The 26616-nt window shown below is 43.7% G+C and overlaps 1 protein-coding gene across 3 annotated transcripts in view; it reads left to right on the top strand.

The window, feature by feature from the left end:
* LOC147108716 (zinc finger and BTB domain-containing protein 46-like) overlaps window positions 1-7264 on the top strand; it is an 84026-nt gene extending 76762 nt beyond the window's left edge. For all 3 annotated transcript variants that reach the window (XM_086005466.1, XM_086005465.1, XM_086005463.1), the window contains one exon: window positions 4967-7264. In XM_086005466.1, coding sequence (XP_085861592.1) covers window positions 4967-5647 — 681 coding nt within the window. In that variant the 3' untranslated portion in view covers window positions 5648-7264. The remainder of the gene's footprint in view (window positions 1-4966) is intronic.
* Window positions 7265-26616: the final 19352 nt, after the last annotated feature.

Genomic DNA, 26616 nt, shown 5'->3' with positions numbered 1-26616 from the left:
CTCAAAATTGAAGCTTTATTCGACAGGTCACAATTCATTTGTTGTTGGTGCCCATTATTGCAACAGATATTAATTCTCGATTGCTGTTAACTGAAATAGAATCTAACCCACTGACCGCTTACATAGGGCATATTGAACGTAATGAGTGTAATATGAAAAATAATTCCAGAAATGGGATAGTGTGAAAAATTGAGAAAATCATTAGGTGAATTACAGTCAAAATGTTTTTCATCTTGCTCCCCCTTCCCATCGAGTACATACACCTGAGAGCAGAAGGCCGTTTAGTATTCTGCACCAAAAACCCTACTTAATATCCCTCCAGATGTGGCTAGTTTAAACTTACTGATATAGTAAATTAAATTTCTGGAAGTGTGACTAGTGCCATTTAATGGAAGCTCATTGAATATCATGGAGCAATGACATGATTTATTTACATTGAAAACTCATAAGTAACTTCAGTACATTTTACTCCTGTAGGTAGCTGTGCATACAGGAGTAAAATGTACTGCAGTTACTTATGAGTGATGGACATTTTCAGTGTTAAAGAAGTCACGCTATGGGATGCTCAATAGCTGTTATTTTATAGTGAGAGAATTTCACATTATGATTGCAAAATCTTGTCACCTGCTTCACCCACAAATCATTGCAAATGCTTGCAATGTTTTTACATCCATTTTTTTTCTCAGTAACTGAAATTTCTGTCGCCCAAAATAGGGGTTTAAACAAAAGTTTTAAAAAATTACATATTTTTCACAATATCATGGTCAAATGTAGCCATTGATAACAAACATACGAAGATGTTGGACAGGAAAGACCAGCTGGTCCACCTAACCTGTCTCAGTCGGTTATGATGCCTTCTGCATAAGGTCAAGAGACTCCCTACTCCCTAGGTGTCATGTAGTCTACTAGAAGAGGCAAAAAAACAGGTCAAAAACCCAGCGGGGATGAAAAGGACTTTAGGCAAAGGCAAGAGCGCCAGTGTAGGAATAAGAGAAGACTGGCCGACATTCAAAATTTCTACAGAGCAGGAGGGGGAAGATTTCTAAAAATAAATGCAACTCTGTAATTAAAACAATGGGGCAGGGTACTGAGAGTAGTCCCATTCCTTTTAGTTGATAAACTGAACTTGGTGGCTAAAAATAAGCTTTCTTGCCTTGGAGGATAAAAGCTGCTGCTAGACACCAAATGCACATGTGTGTTACCAGGGTCCAAATGACAGGAAATACATATGCAAGGCATTCTAATACACTTGGCCATATGTGGGTGTGCATATTGTGTCCGCCCCCACTTCTGTGGCAATTTTAATATGCAAAAACAGGGGTGGGGACCCAATGTAATGGGTTTCCAGGATACACCAGTTTTTGAGTGAAAGTTTAGCCCCTTGTACATCTAGATTTATAGAGTCTTGTGTTTAGCATGTGTCTTTTGCACAGTTGCATGGATCAGCTGGTACATTGAGTCTGTCCCATTCAGCGGTGTAACTAAGCAACACGACCCTCAATGCATCCACCCACCAACAGTCAGAGGGAAAAAAAACAGGTTGAAAAAAATAATCCTACGCCAATTCAGAGAAAATAAAATTCTAGAAAATTCCTCTCTGACCCCCCCCCCCCCCCCTTGAAGGTGATCAAAAATGAGTTCCTGAGATAATGATGACCACAGGGTACATTACCCAGTATCTTGCCTACCTTTTGTACACAGCAATATCGGCCTCCTCCAGGAACTTGTCCAGCTCCCTTTTGAAATGTTCGCAGCAAATCTGCACCCACTGCACAAGTTGCCAACTTATTCCAAACGTCACTGAGACTCTGGGGAGAAGAAAAACTTCATGACCTCTAACCTAATACATTACTTGTACTCGTGTCCCCTCGTTCTCTCTAATTCAAATAATCTGTCGACGTGTAAACCGTGGTCCCTTCATTTTAAATGCTTCAATCAAGTCTCCCCAAGGTCTACGGTTTTCTAGAGTAAAAAGACCCAGCTTCCTGAACCTATTGTGATAGCTAAGGGTTTTTAAACTAGATATTAATCCAGTGGCCCTCTGTAACATCTCCAGAGCCTCTCTACCTCCCACCATGTGAGGGGACCAGAACTGAACCTAGTATTCTAGGTGTGGCCAAACCAAACTCTTGTACACGGACACTCTGGTGTTCTTTGTTTTATGTTGAATCATCCTAGCTCTACACCCTAATACTCTTTGCTTTCACTATAGCCTCTTGGCAATGGTCGTGGACCTTTAGAGACTCGTGTGTTGTAAAACCTAGGTCTCTTTCCCTCTCAACAGACTTTAATTCAGAGCCCAGCATGGTATACACATGATTGGTGTTAGCCTGATCATAGAATGGTTACAGCACGGAAGAAAGCCATTTGGCCCATCAGGCCTGTACCGGCTCTCTGCAAGAGCACGTCAGCTAGTCTCACTCTCCTGCCCTTTCCCTGTAGCCCTGCAAATTTTTGTCCTTCAGATACGTATTCAACTCCCTTTTGAAAGATAAGACCGAGTCTGCCTCCACCAGCCTTTCAGGCAGTGCATGCCAGATCTTAACCACTCGCTGTGTAAAAATGTTTTTTCTTATGTTGCCTTTGGTTCTTTTGCCAATCACCTTAAATCTGTGTCCTCTGGTTCTCGACCCTTCTGACAATGTTAACAGTTACTTTTATCTACTCTGTCCAGACCCCTCATAATTTTGAACACCTCTATCAAATCTGCTCTCAATCTTCTCTGCTCCAAGGAGAACAACCCCAGCTTCTCCAGTCTATCAACGTAACTGAAGTCCCTCATTCCTGGAATCATTCTCGTAAATCTTTTCTGCACCCTCGCTAAGGCTTTCACACCCTTCCTAAAGTGTGGTGCCCAGAATTGGACACAGTACTCCAGTTGGGGCCAAACCAGTGTTTATACAGGTGGTTCATAATTTCCACACTTTTGTACTCTATACCTCTATTTATGAAGCCCAGGATCCCGTAAACCTTTTTAACTGCTTTCTCAACCTGCCCTGCCACCTTCAACGATTTGTGCACATATACCCCCAGGCCTCTCTGTTCGTGCACCCCCTTTAGGAGTGTACCATTTAGTTTATATGTCCTCTCCCCAGTCTTTCTACCAAATGTATCACTTCACACTTTTCTGCGTTAAATTTCATCTGCCATGTGTCCGCCCATTTCACCAGCCTGTATATGTCCTCTTGAAGTCTATCACTCTCCTCCTCACAGTTCACTATGCTTCCAAGTTTTGTGTTATCTGCAAATGTTGAAATTGTGCCCGGTACACCCACATCCAAGTCATTAATATATATCAAGAAAAGCAGTGGTCCTAGAACCAACCCCTGGGGAACTCCACTGTATACCTTCCTCCGTCCGAAAAACAACCGTTCACCACTACTCTCTGTTTCCTGTCACTTAGCCAATTTCATATCCATGCTGCCACTGTCCCTTTTATTCCATGGGCTTCAACTTTGCTGGTAAGTCTATTATGTGGCACTTTGTCAAACGCCTTTTGAAAATCCATGCACACTACGTCAACCGCATTATCCTCATCAACCCTCTCTGTTACTTCATCAAAAAACTCGATCAAGTTGGTTAAACACAATTTGCTGCGTCATATGGACCAGAAGGGTTCCAAATTTGGACCCCATGCTGTATTATTAGCTGATGTCAGCTGCTGTAGAGTGTTCTGATTGGCCTTGCACCCCTGGGTTAGAGAGGAATATCAGCCAGGCTCCCTGCTGATTATCATCAATGCATTACACTACATTTAATCTGAATTAAATGTCCCCCCCCCCCCCCCCCCCCATTGCATCTAGATCAGATTGTTGGCATTTTTTTCTCTCAAGGACTCTGATACCAGCACAGATCTTCGAGCCATCTGCGAACATGCAGACTACCCACAACACCTTCATCCAGATCATTGGTGCAAATTGTGAGGAGTAATGGTCTTAACACCGAACCCTGCGGAACTCCACTTGTAACTAGTCTCCAAACAGAGCTGCTACTATTAATGACAACCCTCTGACTACGAGAACACAACCAATTCCATATCCATATGCACCCAGGATCTGCTCTCCAATCCCAATTGTATAGAAATGTAGTAAATATACAAGTCAATTTGAAGGCCATGTATGTTCTTTATGAATACTGTTTAAAGAAACTGGAAATCAAATTCTCATTTGTTCTCTCTAATCTTCTCCCCCACCACCCTGCCCTCCCCCACCCACAAACGTATTCTGTCAAGTGGGTGAGAACAATTTGGGCCATAACTCCCACATGCTTGTGAGTTATAGAGACAATTTGCAGGACCAGTAGGTTCCCGAGGTGATTTGTCCACTTTTTTAATGGTCTGCTTCAGCTCTTTTGGCAGAGATTTGTCAAATCTCCCTTCTGTGCAATGGTATAGTAACAGTATTTCTAGGTTTACATTTGTCAGTATTAAATGCTGTAAAGGTGCTCCCCCCAATGGTTCAAGAAGTTTTATTTCATGAATAGCTGCATCATATGGACCAGAGGGTTCCAGATTTGGACCCCATGCTGTATTATTAGCTGATGTCAGCTGCTGTAAAGTATTATGATTGGTCTTGCACCCCTGAGTTACAGAGAGGAAAATCAGCCAGGCTCCCTGCTTCTGATTGTTATCCAGTGACTCTGTTGAAGTATGCATGTGGATGTTGATGTCAGGAAGATTAAGTAGCCTGTTAACATTTGCTGTCCAGGCTTACATATTTGAATAGTGGCCACTTGGGAGAGATATCGAAGGGTGCCTGTAAAACCACACTGCAGCAAACTTCTAGGAGGGGAACAAAATTAGTGTTGAAAATATTTTCTTTAAAATTTTCTCGCATCACATCTGAGCTGCTTTTCTAAGTGATTTCCCAAACCACTTCTTTCAAGTTTTTTTTTCAGTAGGGGCTATTTAGGTGGAATTCTTTTTTAAAGAAAAAACACTAAACATAATTTTTTTAAATCTATTTAGGTGCACAGCAAAGACAAAAAGTATGTCTGCAAGGTCTGCAACAGAGTCTTCATGTCAGCAGCCAGTGTTGGCATTAAGCACGGCTCTAGACGCCATGGAATATGCATGGATTGTGCGGGCGGAAGTCTGATGTCTCAGCTAGACCAGGATGGTGCAGATGAGTCTCCAGATGGAATGTTCTCTGCAGAAAGCCAGTACCACGATGAACATGGTGAAAGCCAGTACCCTGATGAACATGGTGAAAGCCAGTACCCTGATGAACATGGGGAAAGCCAGTACCCTGATGAACATGGGGAAAGCCAGTACCCTGATGAACATGGGGAAAGCCAGTACCCTGATGAACATGGGGAAAGCCAGTACCCTGAAGATCATGGAGAAAGCCAGTACCCTGATGAACATGGAGAAAGCCAGTACCCTGATGAACATGGGGAAAGCCAGTACCCTGAAGATCATGGTGAAAGCCAGTACCCTGAAGATCATGAGGACAGAGAAAGAGAGGTTGAAGAAGAAATGGTAGATGGTGAGGAGGAGATGAAGTGGAAGGATGATGATGTAATTCCCCAGGCTGATATAATTCTGGAAGATGATAAGGAGGTGATCGATTCCCAACAAGACCAAGAGAATCAAGAAATTCCTGTAGCAGATGACAAGGATTTTGGGTGGATTTCACAGGAAATGTAGCCTTTGGGTTACTTTTACATTCTAGAGTGCATCAGTGCACCATAGTTCTTTAGAGTGCTAGCTGTTTCACTAATGTACATGTTAAATTGTAGTCGGGCAGTTTTACAAGAACATTATATTTACAAAGAATACTATTCAGAAAGATACGTACACCAGTGATTTTTCAGGTTCATTGTCCACTTGTGAAATTTAGGATTAGATGTTGTTAAAATTTGGGGGCATTGTACCAGTGGTTCTATACACCTTGCTTTCTTAAATTTCATAATATTTTTGAAGAATGTTGGTAAATTTTGAGATTTTCAATCATTTTATGAGCTATTGTTGTCCTTAAAATGTTAATCCGGATTGCCCATGTGAATGCAGGATCCAAAGCACATTGCTAACTGTTGAGAGATGATGAAACAGCCATTGAGTAACAAAGGTTTTATCTAACTGTTTGCTTCCCAAGTAACGATCTATAATTGTTCAAGTTATCATTCCCTCCTGCAGCCCAAAAATGCATCTTGATGTGAAAACCCCATCATTTTGTGTGTTAATAGATTAGACATCACTGACAAAATATGTGCAAAAACAAGAATGGTGTACATTCCCAAAAAAGAAGATTCTCCACTTTGCAAACAGATGAGACATTCCTTCATTCTATAACGTCTCTATGTGCACACAATTCTACCATAGATTTAGTTTTCTGAGTTAGTGCATTTTAAGAAGTGTGTCATAATGGGGTTTCTTCGCTATGGCGGGTGTGAGTCATGTGCTGCGTTGTGTTCTTTTAACATTTTCAATGTCTATATTTTTTGGCCTTCTCGTGGAGATTAATTTTCGCTGTGTCAAAAGACAGGAAGCTTTCACAAAGTTCAGAGCTGTGCCAGATCTCTCTGCTCTTTAGACAAGGAAGTAAGGAGTTAACTTATTTGTTGCATTGATAAAAAGGTAGCACATGCTTTTTTAGTTATAATATACACTAAATACTGAATATATACCAAATTATATGTTTTAATAGAATTTACTTTGGATACTTTACTGATGATTTTTGTTTATCATTTAGAAAATGCAAAAAAACTGGAATTGTTCAATATATTTCAGAAAATCAAATCTTATCATGTTTTGGCTTGTTAGTGGTAATATGTGCAAATCCTTACTAAATTAAGCCATAACTATGGTTACTTTTTAGAAATCTATATTGTTGTATTTCAGATTTCTGCCTTTTACATTAGGAGTTTTGCCTGATGAAAGTTTTAAGAGTGCTGTGTGAGTATGCTCTCATATATTTATTTTTTCAACATGCTTTCAGCTGGATTTGTTAAGAGAGCGCTTAAAGCTGTTGAAATCTTCTCTGCTTGGAATATTATTCTATATGATACTGACTTTGTAATTATAAACCTGTGTTTGTATTCAAGATGTGTTTAATATTCAGAGTTAGTTATGAGTAGTGGGAGAAGATGACCGTGCATTGTACTGATCTCTGTAAATGTAGTAATTACATTTTTTTTAGGTGATTATGCTTTCTGTATCTTAGGCATGCCAAAGGCCTGCCTAAAGTTCATGTGCTGGGAATAGCTTGGATATACTCACACCCAAATCAATCTTAAATAAACCGGGAATTGCTGCCAAAGCAAACCAGTGTTGTGCTTGTTTTGAAGCATTTATGTAATATCTAACTTTGAGTGCTCTATCTCATTCAAATGTAAAGGGATAAGAATGCTGTATGTACACCTTTACACGAGTAGTAATGTGCACTGCTTTTGAGAGTAGTATATCAAACACAGAACAATAGTAAAAATTACCTTCTAGTGGAATTTGCACAGGGTAAAATAATATAGGATTGCCATAGACTATCATGGCTGTAAGTCTTGTGCTGCTCTAACCTCTTGCTCTCGGTTACCTTTTTCTCCTGTGAAAGCTAAATTACTGCCATACACGTAGATGCAAAAAGATGACTCCCAGTCATTTATATAAATGCAGAAAGGTGACTTTAAGTCAATTGTTTCAATTTATCCATTTGAAAATGTTGAAAAGTAATTCTGTATATGGGATAGTTTCACTGGACATCAATAGCTTCAGCACATTCTGGAGCTATAACGATTCAATCAGAACCATATCTTTGCCCTATCTTGGGAATCTACAAATCTTTTCTCTTTGTTGGGCCACTTGGGTGCATACTACAAAGCCTCATGGGCAAGATATAAAGTTTAGATCCATGTTCCTGTTACTTTGTATATATTTCTGGTTGCTGATTTTTAACAGATTTTTGTGTCTGATTTAGGATTTATCCAGCAATAGGGCAACAACAATACGAACAGCATTTCCAAACCTTCGGGCCATAAAATTCAAACAGGACAAACCAGAAGTATAAGTGCAAATAGTTGCTTGGGCTTCATTAGTCTGATTACCAGGGTTTGTAGGACACATGTGACTCATGGTGTAGAGTTTGGACGTTCTGACCCTAGCTTTTCTAGAAATACCCAAAAGCCCAACCACTTTGGAGAAGCATGTCAGTCATTGTTTTTTTTTTTTAAAGTGAAGAAATATCTGTAGCAATCCTGTAACTGCTGCTCTGAATAACCTACAATCCTGTATCAGCGATTCCTGAAAGGCTGTTTGTTTGTAGCAGAAACCACATTGTGCATATTGGAAGAATTACAACCCCCTTTAGCAGATGTTCAAACCTGCGTAGAAAGCTTGTAAATTAATCACATTTTGATTACATTACAGATACAAAGCCTAGCGAGATACGAATCGCAGTTAAGGTCTATTTTGAACGGCCTGCGAAGCCCCTTAAAGGGCCCGCGCACATCAAAAAAATGAAAGGGAACGTCAGACCCCAGCATATTTTTTTCCCCTATGATGTTGATAATAGCACTTACAAACTTATCAAGTGTAAGAAGTCACACAACACCAGGTTATAGTCCAACAGTTTTATTTGAAATCACAAGCTTTCGGAGCGCTGCTCCTTCTTCAGGTGAAGTGGAGAGATGCATAAAGACACAGCTTATATAGTCAGAGAATAATGCCAGATGATTACTGGTAATCTTTCTAACTGCCATTTATCACACATCGGCAGAGAGATAATCACAGCAATCAAAGGTGTGAATGGTGTCCAAACAGGTCAGTCAGGAAAACATTACATCAAAGAACAATGAGGTGGGGTCACAAGGGGTCAAATGTTGCAGATGCTGGGGTCTGTGTGAAAAACGAAGGGGATGGCCTCAACCGGGATCTTGGGTTCATGTCACGCTACATGCAACCCCACCTGACGTAGGGTCACCCAGACTCGAGTCGTCGTTGGCTTGTTCTCTCTGCACGGATGCGGCCGGACCTGCTGTGATTTCCAGCAAAAAAAATGTTTTTTTGTCTTTTTTGTTTTTCATGCAGATCCCAGCATCTGCAACATTTGACCCCTTGTGACCCCACCTCATTGTTCTTTGATGTAATGTTTTCCTGACTGACCTGTTTGGACACCATTCACACCTTTGATTGCTGTGATTATCTTTCTGCCGAGGTGTGATAAATGGCAGTTAGAAAGATTACCAGTAATCATCTGGCATTATTCTCTGACTATATAAGCTGTGTCTTTATGCATCTCTCCACTTCGCCTGACGAAGGAGCAGCGCTCCGAAAGCTTGTGATTTCAAATAAAACTGTTGGACTATAACCTGGTGTTGTGTGACTTCTTACATTTGTCCACCCCAGTCCAACACCGGCATCTCCACACCAAACTTATCAAGTATACTCACTGAACACAATTGTCAAAGTTAAAAAAAATTTAAACTGAAAAAATAGAGATAGGTGCAAGCAACTTCAGTGAATTCATCTAAACATTTCCACTAATGTTCTGAACTGTCCAATATCACTGCAGTGTGGTGTAGAACAATATTGGCAGAGGTATCTGAGCAAATCGGCAACCCACTGGACCACATTTGATGGATGGCTCTTAGAGAAACAGATCAAAAGAGAGCCGAGCATTTCCAATTTAAAGAAAAGCATATTATCAATATTAGATACTTAAAAATTCCCAGTGTCTGAGTTATGAAGAAATATTAGGAAAAGCATGCACTTGAAAGGAGGTGATTGAGAGGGGACCTTATGAAGGTATGTAAGTGGAATAGAAAAGGTTAGTCCTAAGCCCTAATTCCAAATTAAACCATGACGATTGAACAAAGGAGCGCAAGTACAAACTAGTAAAAGGAAAGTTCAGGACTGATTTGAGGAAGCACTTTTTCACAGAAGGTGTGATTAATACCTGGAAAGGTTTCTGGGTAGGGTAATGAAGGCAAAACTCTGGAATCTTTCCAGAGGCATTTGGATCAGGACTGTAGGTCTTTATGTGCCAAATAGCCTCCATCATCTGTACCCTTGATATTTAATATGTTTACATTATTATGTATGATACAGGAATTATAAATTAAAGGCCATTGAGACATTTTTATATTGCAAAACCTAAAATAACTGCAATACATGCTAGCTGTGTCAATGTTTTTGTTAATCCAATACAAATTCTTAAGACTCCATCAGGCCTGCTCCGCCATTCAAAAAGATTTTCAACATCAACTCCACTTTCTTGCCCTATCCAGATATCCCTTGATTCCCTTAGTACCTAAAAATCTTTCAATCTCTGTTTTGTATATACTCATCAACTTAGCATCCACAGCCCTCTGGGGTAGAGAATTTCAAAGATTCACAACCCTCTGAGTGAAGAAATTTCTCCTCATCTCAGTCCTAAATATCCTGAGACTTTGACCCCTAGTTCTAGACTCTCCAGCCAGGGGAAACACCCTCTCAGCATCTACCATGTCAAGCCCTGTAAGAATTTTATACATTTCAATGAGATCACCTCTCATTCTTCTAAACTCCAGAGAATATAAACCCATTCTACTCCATCTCTCCTCATAGGACAGCACTCTCATCCCAAGAATCAACCTAGTGAACCTTTGTTCCACTCCCTCTAAGGCAAGTATATCCTTGGGTAAGGAGACCAAAACTGCACAGTACTCTAGGTGTGGTCTCACCAAAGCCCTATATAATTGCAGCAAGACTTCCTTACTCTTAGCCTTTATTGCAAGGGGGTAGGAGTATAACATACCATTTGCCTTCCCAATTGCTTGCTGTACCTGCATGTTAATTTTTTGTGATTCGTGTACAAGGACACCCAAATCCTTCTGAATCCTAACATTTACTAGTCTCTCACCTGAAAAATATTCGGCTTTTCCATTCTTCCTACTAAAGTGGATAATTTCACACACGCCCACATTATACTCCATCTGTCACCACCTTGCCCAATCACTTAACCAGCCTATATCCCTTTGCAGCCTCTTTGTGTCCTCCTTGCAGCTTACTTTCCCGCCTAGCTTTTTATCATCAGCAAATTTGATATATTGCATTCAGTCCCCTCATCTAAGTCATTGATATAGATTGTAAATAGCTGAGGCCTAAGCACTGATCCTTGCGGTACTCCACTAGTAATAGCCTGGGGATTGTTCTCCCCTTTCCCCGCATACCCCAAGAGTACTTAGGCCAGATGTGGCAACCTACTGCTGCTGTAACTGAGAGCAGTTCATTCAGCACAAATTTGGAATCATACCTAAGACCTTTTAATATGTATGCCTGAGTGACTCAATAGCTGATGGTGCTGCTCTTCATTTCGGATAGGTAGACTTGGTCTGCTCGCCAACGGCTGGATATATCCAATATCCAAAATGCTCCATGGCATTTTGCCAGTCATTCAGAAGTAGAGCACATAGGAAAGCACAGGACCAGCAAAGACACCGCAGTTTGTCTCAAAACCCTCAATCCCCACTCCTTCAAATATCCGTTCAATTGTTCCTTAAACTTTATCTGACTCCCTGAGCTGGCCGTGCAAAAGGTGGTGAACATGTAGAACAAACCGTTTGCACCTTCTCTCTCGAAGCTTGAGCAGTGTCCCCTGGTGCTGGAGTTTGTGGAAATTTCAAAAGCATCATCAGGGTGCAATTTGTTTATTCCCTTGGGCGCAGATACCTTCCAGCCATCAATGAGCTGCAAATCCTGACAACTGATGAATAGACATGGAACTATGAGTAACTCAAAGAAGAGCACTTTGTACAGATTTGCTCCACACTCATCAAACTTCCTGTAATTTAGGCTTGCACTGGAGGGCAGGTGGGTGATTTGTTCATGCCTATTCCAATGCTGCATTAAATTAATAAGTAGGAAGTGTGTAAGAATGGGCTTGGGCTGCTGTATCTAATTTGCCCTGCCCATGGCTACTACTCAGGATCTCCACAGCAATATGAATCAGGAATTCAGTGGTGTAAAGATGAACCAGTAAACTTGCATCCTACTACTCCCATGGAAATGCACATTTATTCTCGTGCTTAGTACTTTTAATGGGAAGAGAGTGTTCAAAGTATGAATGTTTTTTTAAATATAAATATTTCATGATGCAGAAACAAAATGGGGATTGTTTTTTTTTAAACTGCATCTATTGCCAGAAATGGCTATAGCTTTAGTTTTAATACTGTATTGTCACTTATTTACATTTAAAGGCAATTGAAAAGCTACAATGTTGCTTAACTGCATTTATCTGATAGCATCTCAATGTTGCTAGAAATGTTTTATGTGCATTAAAATAGGTCAACAATTCAATGTGCCAGATGAAACCAGCCTATATTTTCCAGTGGTAATCTTGGTTTGGGGGAGGGGGGGGGTGTATTCAGTGTCGATGCAAAACAGAAACTGCTTCACACCAATGCTAAACTTGGAGTGTGAATCAGTTACCAAGGTTAGAACTAATTCCAAATCAAAGTGGTGTGAGACACCCTCCTCCAGGGAGCCTCACACAGCTTCCTTCTGGTGTCAGGTCAGGCATGCTCTGATGCTGTCTTTAGGGTGCATTTACACTAAGTGCAGCATCAGTGTGAAACCAACCCCCCTCACACATGCTACAGTGTGAATGCACTCCTGATAACCTAATTATTCACAACATCTTTCACAGTTTTCATTTTTATATATAGTATTGCAACAATGATGTACTTTTTTTATTGACTGTAATGCAGCATTACTAAGTATTACAATCAATTGCCTGGTCATCAAATAAGTTGATTTGCTGTTCATTGCTGAAATCAGAAAATATCTCCCTCATTTTTACTTCTTAAATTTTTCCTTAGTTGTTTTTGACATTCTTTTTCGATCACTCACCTCTCCCAATGTGGCGCAAACCTCATGGCCACCATATTAACTGACTACTGCCCCTCCTTTGTGCCAGGATTAAAATCGGGGCTCAAGTCTCCCACAGCGCAGCTGAATTCAATAAAATGGCCTGAAATAAATTTTTAGAGGTTTCTGATTGTGTTTAACTATAGTTACACCCACAAATCATATGTTGACAGTGATGGTTGGTAACGATCATTATTTTATTTACATTGACATAATTCTGGTGCAAATAACACAAAGGTGTGAAATAATGTGACATTATGGATTTTTGAGGCAGGAGTTCACCAAGGCTTTTAAAATCTCTTCTTGAATGGCTATATGGCTTGCAGTTCAGTTATGATTTCAACTTTACCAGTGCACGCACAGTCGGGGTAGAGGTTTTCCAGCAGTTGCATGTACAAACATGAGTATCACTCAAAGGTATCCTCAGTGTATCTGGATTATCAGAAATCATGGCTGTAGTCAGCTACAAAATTCTTGGAATAAACAAAATAAGTAACCCGGTTGTACAGTGTATAGTGTCAGCCGTGTCTCAGTTGGTAGCACTCTCGCCTCTGAGTCAGAAGTTTGTGGGTTTAAGTCCCACTCTAGAGACTTGAGCACAAAAATCTAGGCTGACACTCCAGTGCAGTGCTGAACTGTCAGAGGTGCTGTCTTTCGGACGAGGCATTAAACCGAGGCCCTGTCTGCGCTCTCAGGTGGATGTAAAATCCCATGGCACCATTTTGAAGAGCAGGGGATTTGGCCAATATTTATCCCTCAATCAGCATCACTAATGGGAGCGTGCTGAATTTGCCTCAGGCTGGCATGGACTGGCACACAGAGCAATCACTACACCGACTTGCCACGCATTTTGGCCGCAAGTTAAATTGCTCCCCAACATCTCTGCTTCAATAACCACCTGCGTAGTAAAGCATTTCATGTTCTTATGGCCCTCTATGAAAACCTATAACTTCCTCCGATCTATGGTTACCTGTTGCCCATCAGTGGAAACATTAGTCACTGTTCACCCTCTCCAAACCTTTCATAATTTTGTAAATCTCCATTAGATGCCCTGCTTACTATAGAAAAAAAATTAAAAATACAAATAGCTTGAAGTAGAACTTTTGCCAATTACCAAAGTGCACCAATTTAGAAATTCTAAGTACAAATTCAATCTTTATATCTGCCCTTTCAAAGGTAACCTCCTATCTGATTCTTTTTTCCAACGATTGTCATATTTCTACCATGTAAACCACTTTTGCCCATATATCAATAACAGTAAAAACATACAACTATACTGTTTGTGTTTCAGAGAGAACATTTCTGGTTTCCCTTTTGGTTCTTTTATGCTCAGACTCTCAGATGCTTGCTTTTCCTACAATCTACTCCTGCAGGGCTAGTTTGTACCAAAGTAATTTGTATAGAAGGAGCCAGAAAGAAAATAAACAGTTACATTTTCTTCTAAGATTGATGCAATGTATGTTTCATGGTAAATGGCAGGAAGTGTGACATTGAATTCAACCTCATTTTGCAGATTGACATCACCCACAGAGTTACTGATAAGTTTGTATCAGAGGTTTTGAATTGCCTCTGGGGTTAACTGAGATATCCTTTCTTTCACATGACCAAGCAGCCAGGAGGCATCTGGTTCTGTCGGGTCTAGCCACAGAATGGTTATTAAAATAAGCATGTAAAACAACCTTCAACATGAATCAAGTCTATAACGACATAATACCCAGCACAGATGTATTCGAATGAACAGGACTGCTGCAGGCTAATACAGTGAGTTACACTTGAAAGGATGGTATGGTCATATTCACTTTTACCTAAGGTTTCCTGCCTCTGTCTTTGAAAAATCATTACATGGAAAATATACAAATCAATAATAAATAAAATATTTTTATGCAGCGTGTTATGATCTAGAATCCACAGCCTGAAAGGGTGGTGGAAGCAGATTCAATTAAAAAAAGGCTTGCCTTTCTGTAGTGTCTTTCACGACCTCAGGACGTCCCAAAGCGCTTTACAGCCAATTAAGTACTTTTGATGTGTAGTCACTGTTGTAATGTAGGAAATGCAGCAGCCAATTTGCACACAGCAAGGTCCCACAAACAGCAATGTGATAGTGATCAGATAGTCTGTTGGTTGAGGGATTGGCGCTGGGTCAAAATCCTGGAACTCTCTACCCAACAACACTGGGAGTACCTTCACCACACGGACTGCAGCGGTTCAAGAAGGCGGCTCACCACCACCTTCTCAAGGGCAGCTAGGGATGGGCAATAAATGCTGGCTTTGCCAGCGCCGCCCAGATCTCATAAGCGAATAAAAAAAATATTGGCCAGAACACTCGGGAGAACTCCCCTGTTCTTCGAAAAGTGACATGGGAACTTTCACGTCCACCTGAGGGGGCAGATGGGGCCTCGGTTTAACGTCTTATCTGAAAGACGGCACCTCTGACAGTGCAGCACTCCCTCAAAAGGGCAGTGGATATATACTTGAAAAGGAAAAATATGCAGAGCTGTGGGGAAAGAGCAGAGGAGAGGGACTAATTGGGTAGCTCTTGAGCCAGTACAGACACGATAGACTGAATGGCCTTCTGTACTGTATGATTCTATAATAATACTAATATAGAACTAACATTTTGCAAATAGAATTTACTAAATTTGCTGCAATGTAACAATGCCATGAAGTACAAAATATAGTAAAATCCTTTACTTGAGTGATGAACATCAAAAGTGTTATTTCAGCATGTATGTACTTGACACACATGCTAAATAAAAGTTAATTCCTTTTTTTAAGCACGCTGGCAGGTTTACATGACTTTGAGCATCCATGAGCAAAATGCTTCCTGATTTCACTCCTCAATGGCCTAGCTCTAATTTCAAGATTTTTTTATGCCTAGGGAATACTCAAATCCTGGTTGTAAAAGCTGAAGACAAACAGGCAAAAGCCCATGATCTTATTTCTCCACCCGCTTTTTGTAAGCCGAGGGTCCCCCTTAAGTTTGGGGACAGAGTGCCTCTATGAAATGAAGCACATTGCATCTCATTTTTCTCTCTGAATGCCAGGTTGGTGCCCATTAGAGGAGCATCCAGAAGAAGCACAGCCCTCCTCAGAACAGAGCATCTGAGCGAGGCCTTACTGCCATCTATTGAATCCAGAAAGAAGGTAAATATTTACTTTTGTAAGTGCAGAAAGAGGAGAATCCAGACTGGAGGCCTTTTGGCTGCTGTTTTTGGACAGTAGCCAGAAGGCTCCAACGCCAGTGGCCATTACTGTTGCTGCAGACCCCTCGGTTGCAGAAGTGGCTTGATCTCTGCCCCCATTTCCAGGTGCAAAGCCCTGCCCGGGGTGGGGGTAGGGGGTGCCTGGGGTGTCACCAGGTCATTAAAATGAACAAACTTAGAAATATAGGTATGGTTCAGGTTAGATCAGGCAGAGTGCATTCTGCCTGACCACTCATGGGAAGCAAAATCTGGGCCATTCTAAAGACCAGACGCTGATTGCAAATGCCTTTCTAAAAGGAACTGGATGGTCACATACCTTTCATTAGTACATAGAAAATAATGGTGAGAAGGCCCATCAATGCACATAGGGTTGAAACTCTGGTTGGGTGTATTCCTGGCGATTTCATCACATGACTCCGCCTTGAACCACCCCATTCCCACCATTGGTCCATCCTCCAAGCACACTGCCTTCACATGCCAATTGGAAAGCGAACACAGTTATGCAATTGGATAAACAGTCTTATTCTCTCCCATCTCCAATATTGTTTTAACTAATAAATGAAAGTGTTCAAAGGAAATGGAAATACACAATTTGTTTTAATGTCCCTAAGATTTTTCTCCCAGGTTGCTTGCAGGAGTGTCCTGGAGATTAACCTTCAATTCCTGCAGGGTTGGCAATCCTACAAAAGTAATGTAAGATAACCTCCACTAAGTTAGTTACCCTGTATCGAGAAGTGGCATATGCATTGGCATCTCTTTAATTTTGAATATACTTGGGCCGCAAAACTCGGCTCCGTTGTTTGGACACTACAAGTGCTGTTTAGGCTGCAAAATGGTGCCTACAGCACGTGCACACTTCTGATGCCGGTCGCGCCAGATGCCATCTTGATTAGGGCATTGGCATGCGCGCAGAAAGCGTCCGCCGGAAGTATGCAGAGTAGGCAGATTGTGACGTCAATCAGCGTGCAATTCTGATTTGACACCAGCGCTGCCATTTTGGAGCCCAATGCTCCAGCTAACGCCATCCCTTAAGCTCGCACTAAGGATCCCCCACCAGCGCTACTTAAAGGGACCATCAACTACTTACAGGTTAGTTGCTGATTGATTTCTACTGGCTGTTGCTGCGTTTGTAGAAGTGTAGAGTCATAGAGCACAGAAAGAGGCCCATCGTGTCCGCGCCGGCCATCAAGCCCTATCTATTCTAATCCCATTTTCCAGCACTTGGTCCATAGCCTTGTATGCTATGGCGTTTCAAGTGCTCATCTAAATGCTTCTTGAATGTTGAGGGTTCCTGCCTCGACCACCCTCTGGGTGAAAAAGTTTTTCCTCAAATCCCCTCTAAACCTCCTGCCCCTTACCTTGAAACTATGCCCCCTGGTTATTGACCCCTCTACTAAGGGGAAAAGTTACTTTCTATCTACCCTATCTATGCCCCTCATAATTTTGTACCCCTCAATCAGGTCCCCCCTCAGCCTTCTCTGTTCTAAGGAAAACAACCCCAGCCTGTCCAGTCTCTCTTCATAGCTGAAGCGCTCCAGCCCAGGTAACATCCTGGTGAATCTCCTCTGCACCCTCTCCAATGCAATCATATCCTTCCTACAGTGTGGCGACCAGAACTGCACACAGCAGTGGCCTAACTAGCGTTTTGTACAGCTCCATCATAACCTCCCTGCTCTTGCCTTCATTAGCTGAGGCACAGAATATAAGTATCCCATATGCCTTTTTAACCACCTTATCTACCTGTCCTGCTGCCTTCAGGGATCTATGTACATGCACACCAAGGTTCTTCTGTCCTTGCTAGGGTCCTACCATTCATTGTATATTCCCTTCCCTTGTTAGTTCTCCCAAAATGCATCACCTCACACTTTTCAGGGTTAAATTCCATTTGCCACTGTTCTGCCCATCTGACCAACCCGTCTATATCGTCCTGTAGCCTGAGGCTTCCCTCCTCGCTATTTACCACTCCACCAATTTTCATGTCATTTGCGAACTTACTGATCATACCTCCGACATTCATATCTAAATCATTAATGTACACTACAAACAGCAAAGGACCCAGCACCGATCCCTGCGGTACACCACTGGACACAGGCTTCCAGTCACCAAAAACAACCTTCAACCATCACCCTCTGCCTCCTGCCACTAAGCCAATTTTGGATCCAATGTGCCAAATTGCCCTGGATCCCATGGGCTCTTACCTTCTTGACCAGTCTCCCATGCGGGATTTTGTCAAAAGCTTTACTGAAGTCCATGTAGACTACATCAACTGCACTACCCACATCTACACACCTAGTCACCCCCTTGAAAAATTCAATCAAATTGGTTAGACATGATCTCCCCCTGACAAAGCAATACTGACTATCCTTGATTAATCCTTGCCTCTCCAAGTGGAGACTAATTCTGTCCCTCAGAAATTTTTTCCAACAATTTCCCTACCACTGATGTTAGGCTCACTGGCCAGTAATTCCCTGGTTTATCCCTACTACCCTTCTTGAATAATGGTGTTTGGTGGTTTCTCGAGTTCTTTAAAGTTGCTAAAGTCTACAGGGAGTGGTGTGGCAGGTTCTGAAGGATTTTGTCCTGACTTCAAGGATTCTGCGCAGACCACTTGCTCCTAGACATGGGTGCAGTAGTATGCATTCCACTTGGCCTGCAGCATGACAGGGCGAATGAGTAGAGGCAACACAGCAGGACAAGCTGCTGGAATAGGGAGGAGGACGACTGGGAGAAGGGCTCGCCGCAGGAGCCCAAAGTCGCCCAGGGTGTTCAGGGAGCAATACTCCTACCTGAACCTCAGCGAGGGACAGTGTGTCAGACGTCTGCCCTTCACTAAAGGCATTCTGTCTGAAATCTGCCACCTGCTGCAGCCACAACTGCAATCTCAGAGCAGGGCGAGGACCCCATTCCCAGACGCTTTGAAGGTGTCTGGCCATGAACTTTTACGCATCGAGCCCCTTCCAGACTGGAGCAGGAGATATTTGCTACATCGCTCAGTTTGCCATCCACTGTTGCATAAGGGAGATAACTGAGGCTCTGTATTCCAAGAGAGCCGAATACATTTCATTCTCTCTGGCCAGAGAGCAGCAGGCAGAGCAAGCACGCGGCTTCGCGAGCATTGCAGGCTTCCCCATGTTGCAGGATACCATTGACCACGCACATTGTTTTGCAGGCACCGCATGTAAACTCTGAGATGTACCACAACTGAAAGGGATTCCACTTCCTCAATGTTCAGTTGGTGTGCGAATCATACAAGTGAATGCCCAGAATACTGGTAGCAGTCATGATGCCTACATTCTGTGGCAGTCCGCTATGCCATCTGCATTTGAGCCACCACAACAAACCAGAGGGTGGCTACTGGGTGATATAGCTCATTACTCCGGTGTGCAACCCATGCACATGTGGGCAGCATGCATATAATGAAAGCTATGCTGCCACACAAACTATCATCGAGCAAACCATTGGCGTGCTGAAGCAACGCTTCTGCTGCCTGGACAGCTCTGGAGGAGCCCTGCAGTACTCAGCAGAGCGGGTATCAAGATTTGTGGTGGTCTGCTGCATGCTGCACAACCTCGCCATCATGATGGCACAGCCCTTGCCACCAGCTGAGGAGCAGGAGGAGGAAGGGAGGAGGCAACCTAGATAGCCCCTTTCTGCCCAGGCTGTCATTACCAACACACCCGCCTGCGATACCAGCAAATGCAATCCCATTCCCCATTCACTAACAGTCCCACATTGTACCTTCCCTCTGTCACTGTCCACCACAGCGTCCATGTGGCCACAATGCAAAAATAAAAGCCATCACAAAATAAACATTTTAAACAAATTTATAAATAAAAGCATGCCATATTGCATACAAAAGTTAACTAATCACCCTTGTGCATTCTCTTTATGCCTGTCTTCCGTGTGCCTTTGCCTGTCCTAATGCTTCTACGCAGTGCTACTCAGTGGCTGCAGCATGGCTGGTGGAAGGTTGCTGATTTTCAGCGGAGGAGAATGCAGGTGGATTTGGAGGACGACCTTGAGCAGCTCTGGGCCTAGAAGTTCCGTCTGCGGACTGCACCATCTTGGCATAGGCGGCAGCAGTCTGGGCTGGCTGGCTGACTGGCAACAGCAAGGTCGGTGGTGGGAGTACGAATGGGGTCATCCTGAGAGAGGACAGCAGGTTCGTGCTCCACGGAGCCACTGCCATTCTCCCAGGGTGGTGCCTCAGCAGTCCTAGTAATCTGTTGGAGAACAGATTGCTGGCCTGCTGTGACACCCTGCAAGCCCCTTTGAACACTGATATTCACAGCCATGATGGCAGCAAGCTGAGCCTGCAAGAGAGCAGTCTGAGCTTGCATGTCAGCAAGCTGACCTTGCCTGACAGAAGTCTGAGCGTCCACTGCAGCACCCAGACGTTCGGTGGCTTCTGCTTGTGTTGCAATGGAAGCTGAGACGTCGGCCATCAGACGCTACATCATGGTTGGGTCCACAAGTGTGCGAACAGAGTTGGCCACCACTTCGTCATTGGAAAGGATGGGCTCCAAGCTCTGTGCCAAGTTGGTGCCAGACTCTTCTATGCTACTTGACACTGACCGCAGGCTTTCCAATGCACCAAGCATTTCATTGTGTACACCCATCAGCCTTCTTCTGTAGCCTGCCCCATTGAAGTGTTCATCTGAATCCTCTGCAGCAGAACTCGTGTGCGCCCTTGCCCTCCGGGGAGCTGGCACCTGCACTACCCTTGCCCCCTGCCCTGCCTGCAGGCCACCCGTGCCTGTTGTCTCACCACATGCAGATCCCACATCTAAGCTATCCTCTAAATTATGTGGAGTGTCAGTATCTGAGCTGGTGGCTGCGAGTGTGAAATCGAGTGACGGTGCTGTGTCTTCATCATCACTGCCTTCTTTCTCTTCCACCTGTTGCTCTTCCACCACTGCCTGGCCAGGTTGCAATTCTTGGGTAACTGAAAAGATAAAGGCACAAGTGTAGGGTTGCGGTGCAGGAAGGGGGGAAAGTAAGAGCTGCGTGCTTACACCATCTGCAGCTTGTAAATCAAAAGACATTGTGGGATGAGGGGGAACTGGAAAATTAGGTATGAGGATACCGTCATCTCCGATGGGTTCAGCACTGCTGCTGGCCACGAGTTCAGCGATAGGCGCTCCAATGATGGCAACCACCAGGTCAAGGTCATGCAGCCGTGCCTGTTCCCCACTGCCTCCGGTTATGCACCAATTGTCCTGCAAGAGAGAGGGAAGTGTGTCAGTAAGTATGGTGCAATGTGTTTAGGTGATGTAGCTGTCATGGTTGAATAGCTGGCAGCATATGCAAGCTGTGAGCTGTGGGTGTGAGGCTTGCAGCAGTGCTAACTGTGAGGGACAGGTGAAGCTATGAATGTGAGGTATGAGTCATGTTTGATAGAGATTGTTAATAGGTCAGTGATGGGGGTGTGGTGTATTGAACAGTGTGTGAGTGGTTCAGTTGGTGGGATATGCCATTTGAAGATGAATTCACTGACCATGACCACTCGTGTGAGGTCATTGAACTTCTTGCGGCACTGTGTTCAGGTCCTCGGGACTTGACTCCTGGCATTGACTGCCCCCTATCTGCTCCCACTGCCTTTGCAGAGTTTGTCTGGAGAGCCTCTTGGCCCCATGTGGATAGGGGACCTCTCCCCTCATATCCACCTCCTCCACCAAGGCTTCCAGTGCAGTGTCAGAGAACCTTGAAGCACGCTCTCTCCCCTATTGCGCCATAATTCAGTGCTCTTCCTGCTCAGACTCTCTTCCACAAACAGTTCCAGCACCTACTCCAGCTAGAATGCACCTCCCCTTTAAGAGGTGCAGGCTGGATTTAAGTAGCGCAGGCTAGCCTTTAGTGGTGCTGCCTCGTACAAACTTGAGCCCCCTGCTGAGGTGTGCAGCCACTTAACAATGCTGCCTGCCCCCATTTTCGGGGACTATTGAATTTAGTTCCCCCCGGTGTTTTACTTGCCCTTGTCCTGGTCTCACCAGGCCACGTGCCTCCTTGCATTCCACCTGCTCCTATTGGTATTCTTAAGCAGGTTGTTCGGAGGTGCAAAAGATCCCCATGGGGAGAATGTTCTTGGGAATAAAATGTGAAAATTGGCACCATCTAGAATACTGCCTTTTTGATTGTCTCTAATGGAGCATGTCTGGATCACTCATCTAACACTGATACAGATTTTGTGAAGATTATTGAGCTGGAGAGGGGCATCAATGAAGCCTTCAGTCCTTTCTATGGACAACTGCATATCCTATGGCATTCTCCATTGGTTACACAAAAGTGGTCATCTTTGATATTGATAGCAGCAAATCCATCTGGAGAAAACAATCAGAACTATCTTGAACTTTTCCCATTTGTTCAGGATGTCAGAGGTATCCTGTATCTATATCCCTCTGCAGACACAAAGAATCTGCAAAGGGAAATAGATAGGCTAAGTGAGTGGGCAAAAATTTGGCAGATGGAGTATAATGTGGGAAAATGTGAGGTTATCCACTTTGGTAGGAAAAATAAAGCAAATGATTATTTAAATGGAGAGAGATTACAAAATGCTGCAGTACAGAGGGATCTGGGGATCCTTGTACATGAAACACAAAAAGTTAGCATGCAGGTACAGCAAGTAATTAGGAAGGCAAATGGAATGTTGGCCTTTATTGCAAGGAGGATGGAGTATAAACGTAGGGAAGTCCTGCTACAACTGTACAGGGTATTGTTGAGACTACACCTGGAGTACTGCGTACAGTTTTGTTCTCCTTATTTAAGGAGGGATATACTTGCATTGGAGGCAGTTCAGAGAATGTTCACTAGGTTGATTCCTGAGATGAAGGGGTTGTCTTCTGAAGAAAGGTTGAGCAGGTTGGGCCTTTCCTCATTGGAGTTTAGAAGAATGAGAGGGGATCTTATTGAAACATGTAAGATTCTGAGGGGGCTCGTCAGGGTAGATGCAGGGAGGATGTTTCCCCACATGGGGGAATCTAGAACTAGGGGGCATAGTTTCAGAATAAGGGGGCACCCATTTAAAATGGAGATGAGGAGGAATTTCTTCTCGCAGAGTGTCGTGAATCTGTGGAGTTCTCTACCCCAGAGAGCTGTGGAGGCTGGGTCATTGAATATATTTAAGGTGAAGATAGACAGATTTTTGAATGATAAGGGAGTCAAGGGTTATGGGAAGTGGGCAGGGTAGTGGAGTTGAAGCCAAGATCAGAACAGCCATGATCTGATTGAATGGCGGAGCAGGCTCAAGGGGCCAAATGGCCGCCTCCTGCTCCTATTTCTTATGTTCATTTAGGAACTACAAAGTAGCAGCAATACAGTCTACTCCTCATGATCACACAGTGCCTCCTCTGTAGCTCAGGAGTGCAATTAACTTTTAAACCTGTTTAAGCATGCTTAGAAATGATAATTGTGCCAGAAGATTGGAGGAAAGAAGGATGAACAGGTAAATAAAGACCTGTTTAGTCTAAGGTCAGAATGGGCAAACTCTTTGGGGGGAATTTTTACTTACTGACACATTGAGAGCAGGGGGTGGGGTGAGGGTCCGGTAGCATGCGGGAAACCCGGAAGTCTGGGTTTCACCACAGGATGTGGAGATTTAACTCCACAGCATGTGTCTTTCGTCATTGACAGTTTCCCTGCCCAGAAGTCAGCCTGACTGACAGGCTTGGCTTCAAGTCACACAGAAATCACAGAAACCCCACAGTGCAGATAGAGGCCATTTCGGCCCATCGAGCCTGCACCGACACATATCCCACCCGATCCCCGTAACCCCTACACCAACACATATCCCACCCTATCCCTGTAACCCCCACGCATTTAATCCCCCTAACACTAAGGGTCAATTTATCATAGCCAATCAACCTAACCCGCACATCTTTGGACTGTGGGAGGAAACCGGAGCACCTGGAGAAAACCCACGCAAACACGGGGAGAATGTGCAAACTCCACACAGACAGTCGCCCGAGGCCGGATTCGAACCCGGGTCCCTGGCGCTGTGAGGCAACAGTGCTAACCACTATGCCACCGTGCTGTCGGGCAAAGGCCGCAGGGCTAGGTATGTCCAATCCGTAATCCCAGAGAGGGAAGGGTCCGATCCCAAGGCGGGTCTGATCCTTGAACCCGTGGCGGGGGGGGGGGTAAAGCTCACTGACCTCGGTGGGGGGGGGGGATCCAATCCCCAACCCTGGGGGGGGGTTCTGATCCCAGGGTGTATGGGGTGGAGGGGTCTGATGGTGGGGAAGCTTGGGGGGGCTGGGAGGAACCACTCCTCCTCCTGGCCCACAAGGCGTGCTCCCCGAGGCTGTCCCTGCCAAGCAGGTTAAATTCAAGTCTACCAGCCTCATAAACATATTTAAAATGTCAACCCGCCTCCTGGGAGAGGGTTGGCTGCCCGCCCCTTGTCCTGCCTGAGTAAAACCCAGAAGTTGGCGGATTGGAGCCGACTTCCTGTCACACTTGGATTTTTTTGCCCATTTAACCCCACACCCACTCCCACCTATGTTAAAACTCCCCCCTTAGAATCCATAATTCAAGATCAAATTAGTGAGCATTTAGAAATGCTCTAATCAAGGATGGCTAGAACAGGTTTGTTAAATGCAGGTCATGTTTGACAAATGTAATTGTTTTTTGAAGAGGTGATTGATTGAATAGATGAAGGGAATGGAGTATGTGGAGAGTATTTTCGAAGACGTTACAAAAATTCAGGTGTATGATATAAGCATGATATTCAAATTTACAAAAATAGTGGTTTGGCAAACAGTGGGTAGGTCTCTGAATGACTTTGGGATGAAATGATCAAGTTAGCAGAATGAACAGAAAGGTGGCAGTTACAATTTAATGCAGCGAAGTGTACAATAATGTGTTGTTGCAGGATAAAACAAGAAATAGGAGAATACATTTAATGGAAAGATATTGAAGGGTGTGGCTGAAGAGAGTTTGATGTTCATATATTTAATTCCTTGAAAATGCATGTGCAGGCAGATAAAGCCATAAAAAGGCCAATATTCTTTTGGGTTTTATAAATAGGAACATAGAGTACAAGGGCAAAGAGTTTTGTTCAAGGCCAAGTTTCGACCACAGCTAGAGGACTATGTGTACCCGGCAGCTGCACTCTGAAATTCCAGGTCCCACGATCCAGCGTTGGAAGTGGGGCAGGATGGGACTTCCAACCACTCAATGGCCCAGACACTGACCACAGCAGAAATCGTGGGGTCAGCTCATTTTAAAATTGCTGAACAGGACAAAGGCATGAGCACCACCAGCAATTGGTGCAGTGCATCTGGAAAGCCCAGAAAATTAGTGAGGTAATGCATGTTAGAAGTCATGAAGGACTTGAACCCAGACTGCACTTAAAGCAGAATTGGCAGGGAGGAAGGTGAAGAAATAGCTGCAAGAGTTAGAACAGTAAAAGGAGAGCAGCAAACTTCTCAGAGAGTGACACAATTATTCTTCTGACTGAAATTAGGTACAAGAGAGATGCAATACTGGGTGTGGCTGGCATTCTATATGTTACACAAGATTAGGGCTCATGGGATTGGGGGTAATATATTAGCATGGAATGAGGATTGGTTCACGGACAGAAAACAGAGAGTAGGAATAAACGGGTCATTTTCAGGGTGGCAGGGTGTAACTAGTGGGGTGAACATAAGAAATAGGAGCAGGAGTAGGCCATTTGGTCCTTCGAGCCTGCTCCACCATTCAATGAGATCATGGCTGATCTTCTGCCTCCACTCCATTCACCGGCCCTATCGCCATATCCTTTGATGCCTTTACTAGTCAGAAATGTATCGACTTCTGCTTTGAATGTACCCAATGACTGAGCCTCCACAACCCTCTGGGGTAGAGAATTCCAAAGATTCACCACCCTCTGTGTGAAGAAATTACTTCTCATCTCAGTCCTGAATGGCCTACCCTTTATCCTGAGGCTATGGCTCCTGGTTCTAGACTCCCCAGCCAAGGGAAACATTCTCCCAGCATCCATCCTATCAAGCCCTGTAATAATTTTGTATGCTTCAATGAGACCCCCTCTTATTCTTCTGAATTCAATAGAATACAGGCCTAGTTTACTCAATCACTTCTCATACGACAGTGCCGCCATCCCAGAAATCAGTCTCGTGAACCTTCGTTGCACTCCCTCTATGGCAAGTATATCCTTCCTTAGGTAAGGAGACCAAAATTGTACACTGTACTCCAGATGTGGTCTCACCAAGGCCCTATATAATTGGAAATAACAACACAAAACGCTGGGAAAAACTCAGCAGGCCAGGCAACATCCGTGGAGAGAGAAATAGAGTTAATGTTTCCGGTCGATGACCCTTCATCAGAACTGAGAAAAAAGGCAGGAAATGAAACAGATTAAAAGGCCAGTTTGGGGGCTGGGAAATGGGGGAGGGGATGAAAGAACAAAAGGGAAGTGAAGAGACATTAAGAGGTATTCAAGACGAGACGAGATGGTAATAGGACAAGTAAAGAGACAAAAGATGGCTCTCGATGAAGTGTGAAATGCGCTGGCAGAATGAGAGACAGCTGCCATGTGGGAGAGAAAAAAAAAGAGAAAAGGCACAAACCAAGGGTGTG

Source organism: Somniosus microcephalus, chromosome 13 (genome assembly GCF_052327205.1).
Source record: "Somniosus microcephalus isolate GS21.2 chromosome 13, FLI_Smic_1.0, whole genome shotgun sequence".
NCBI classification, from domain to species: domain Eukaryota; kingdom Metazoa; phylum Chordata; class Chondrichthyes; order Squaliformes; family Somniosidae; genus Somniosus; species Somniosus microcephalus.
This window is presented reverse-complemented; position numbering and strand designations above follow the sequence as displayed.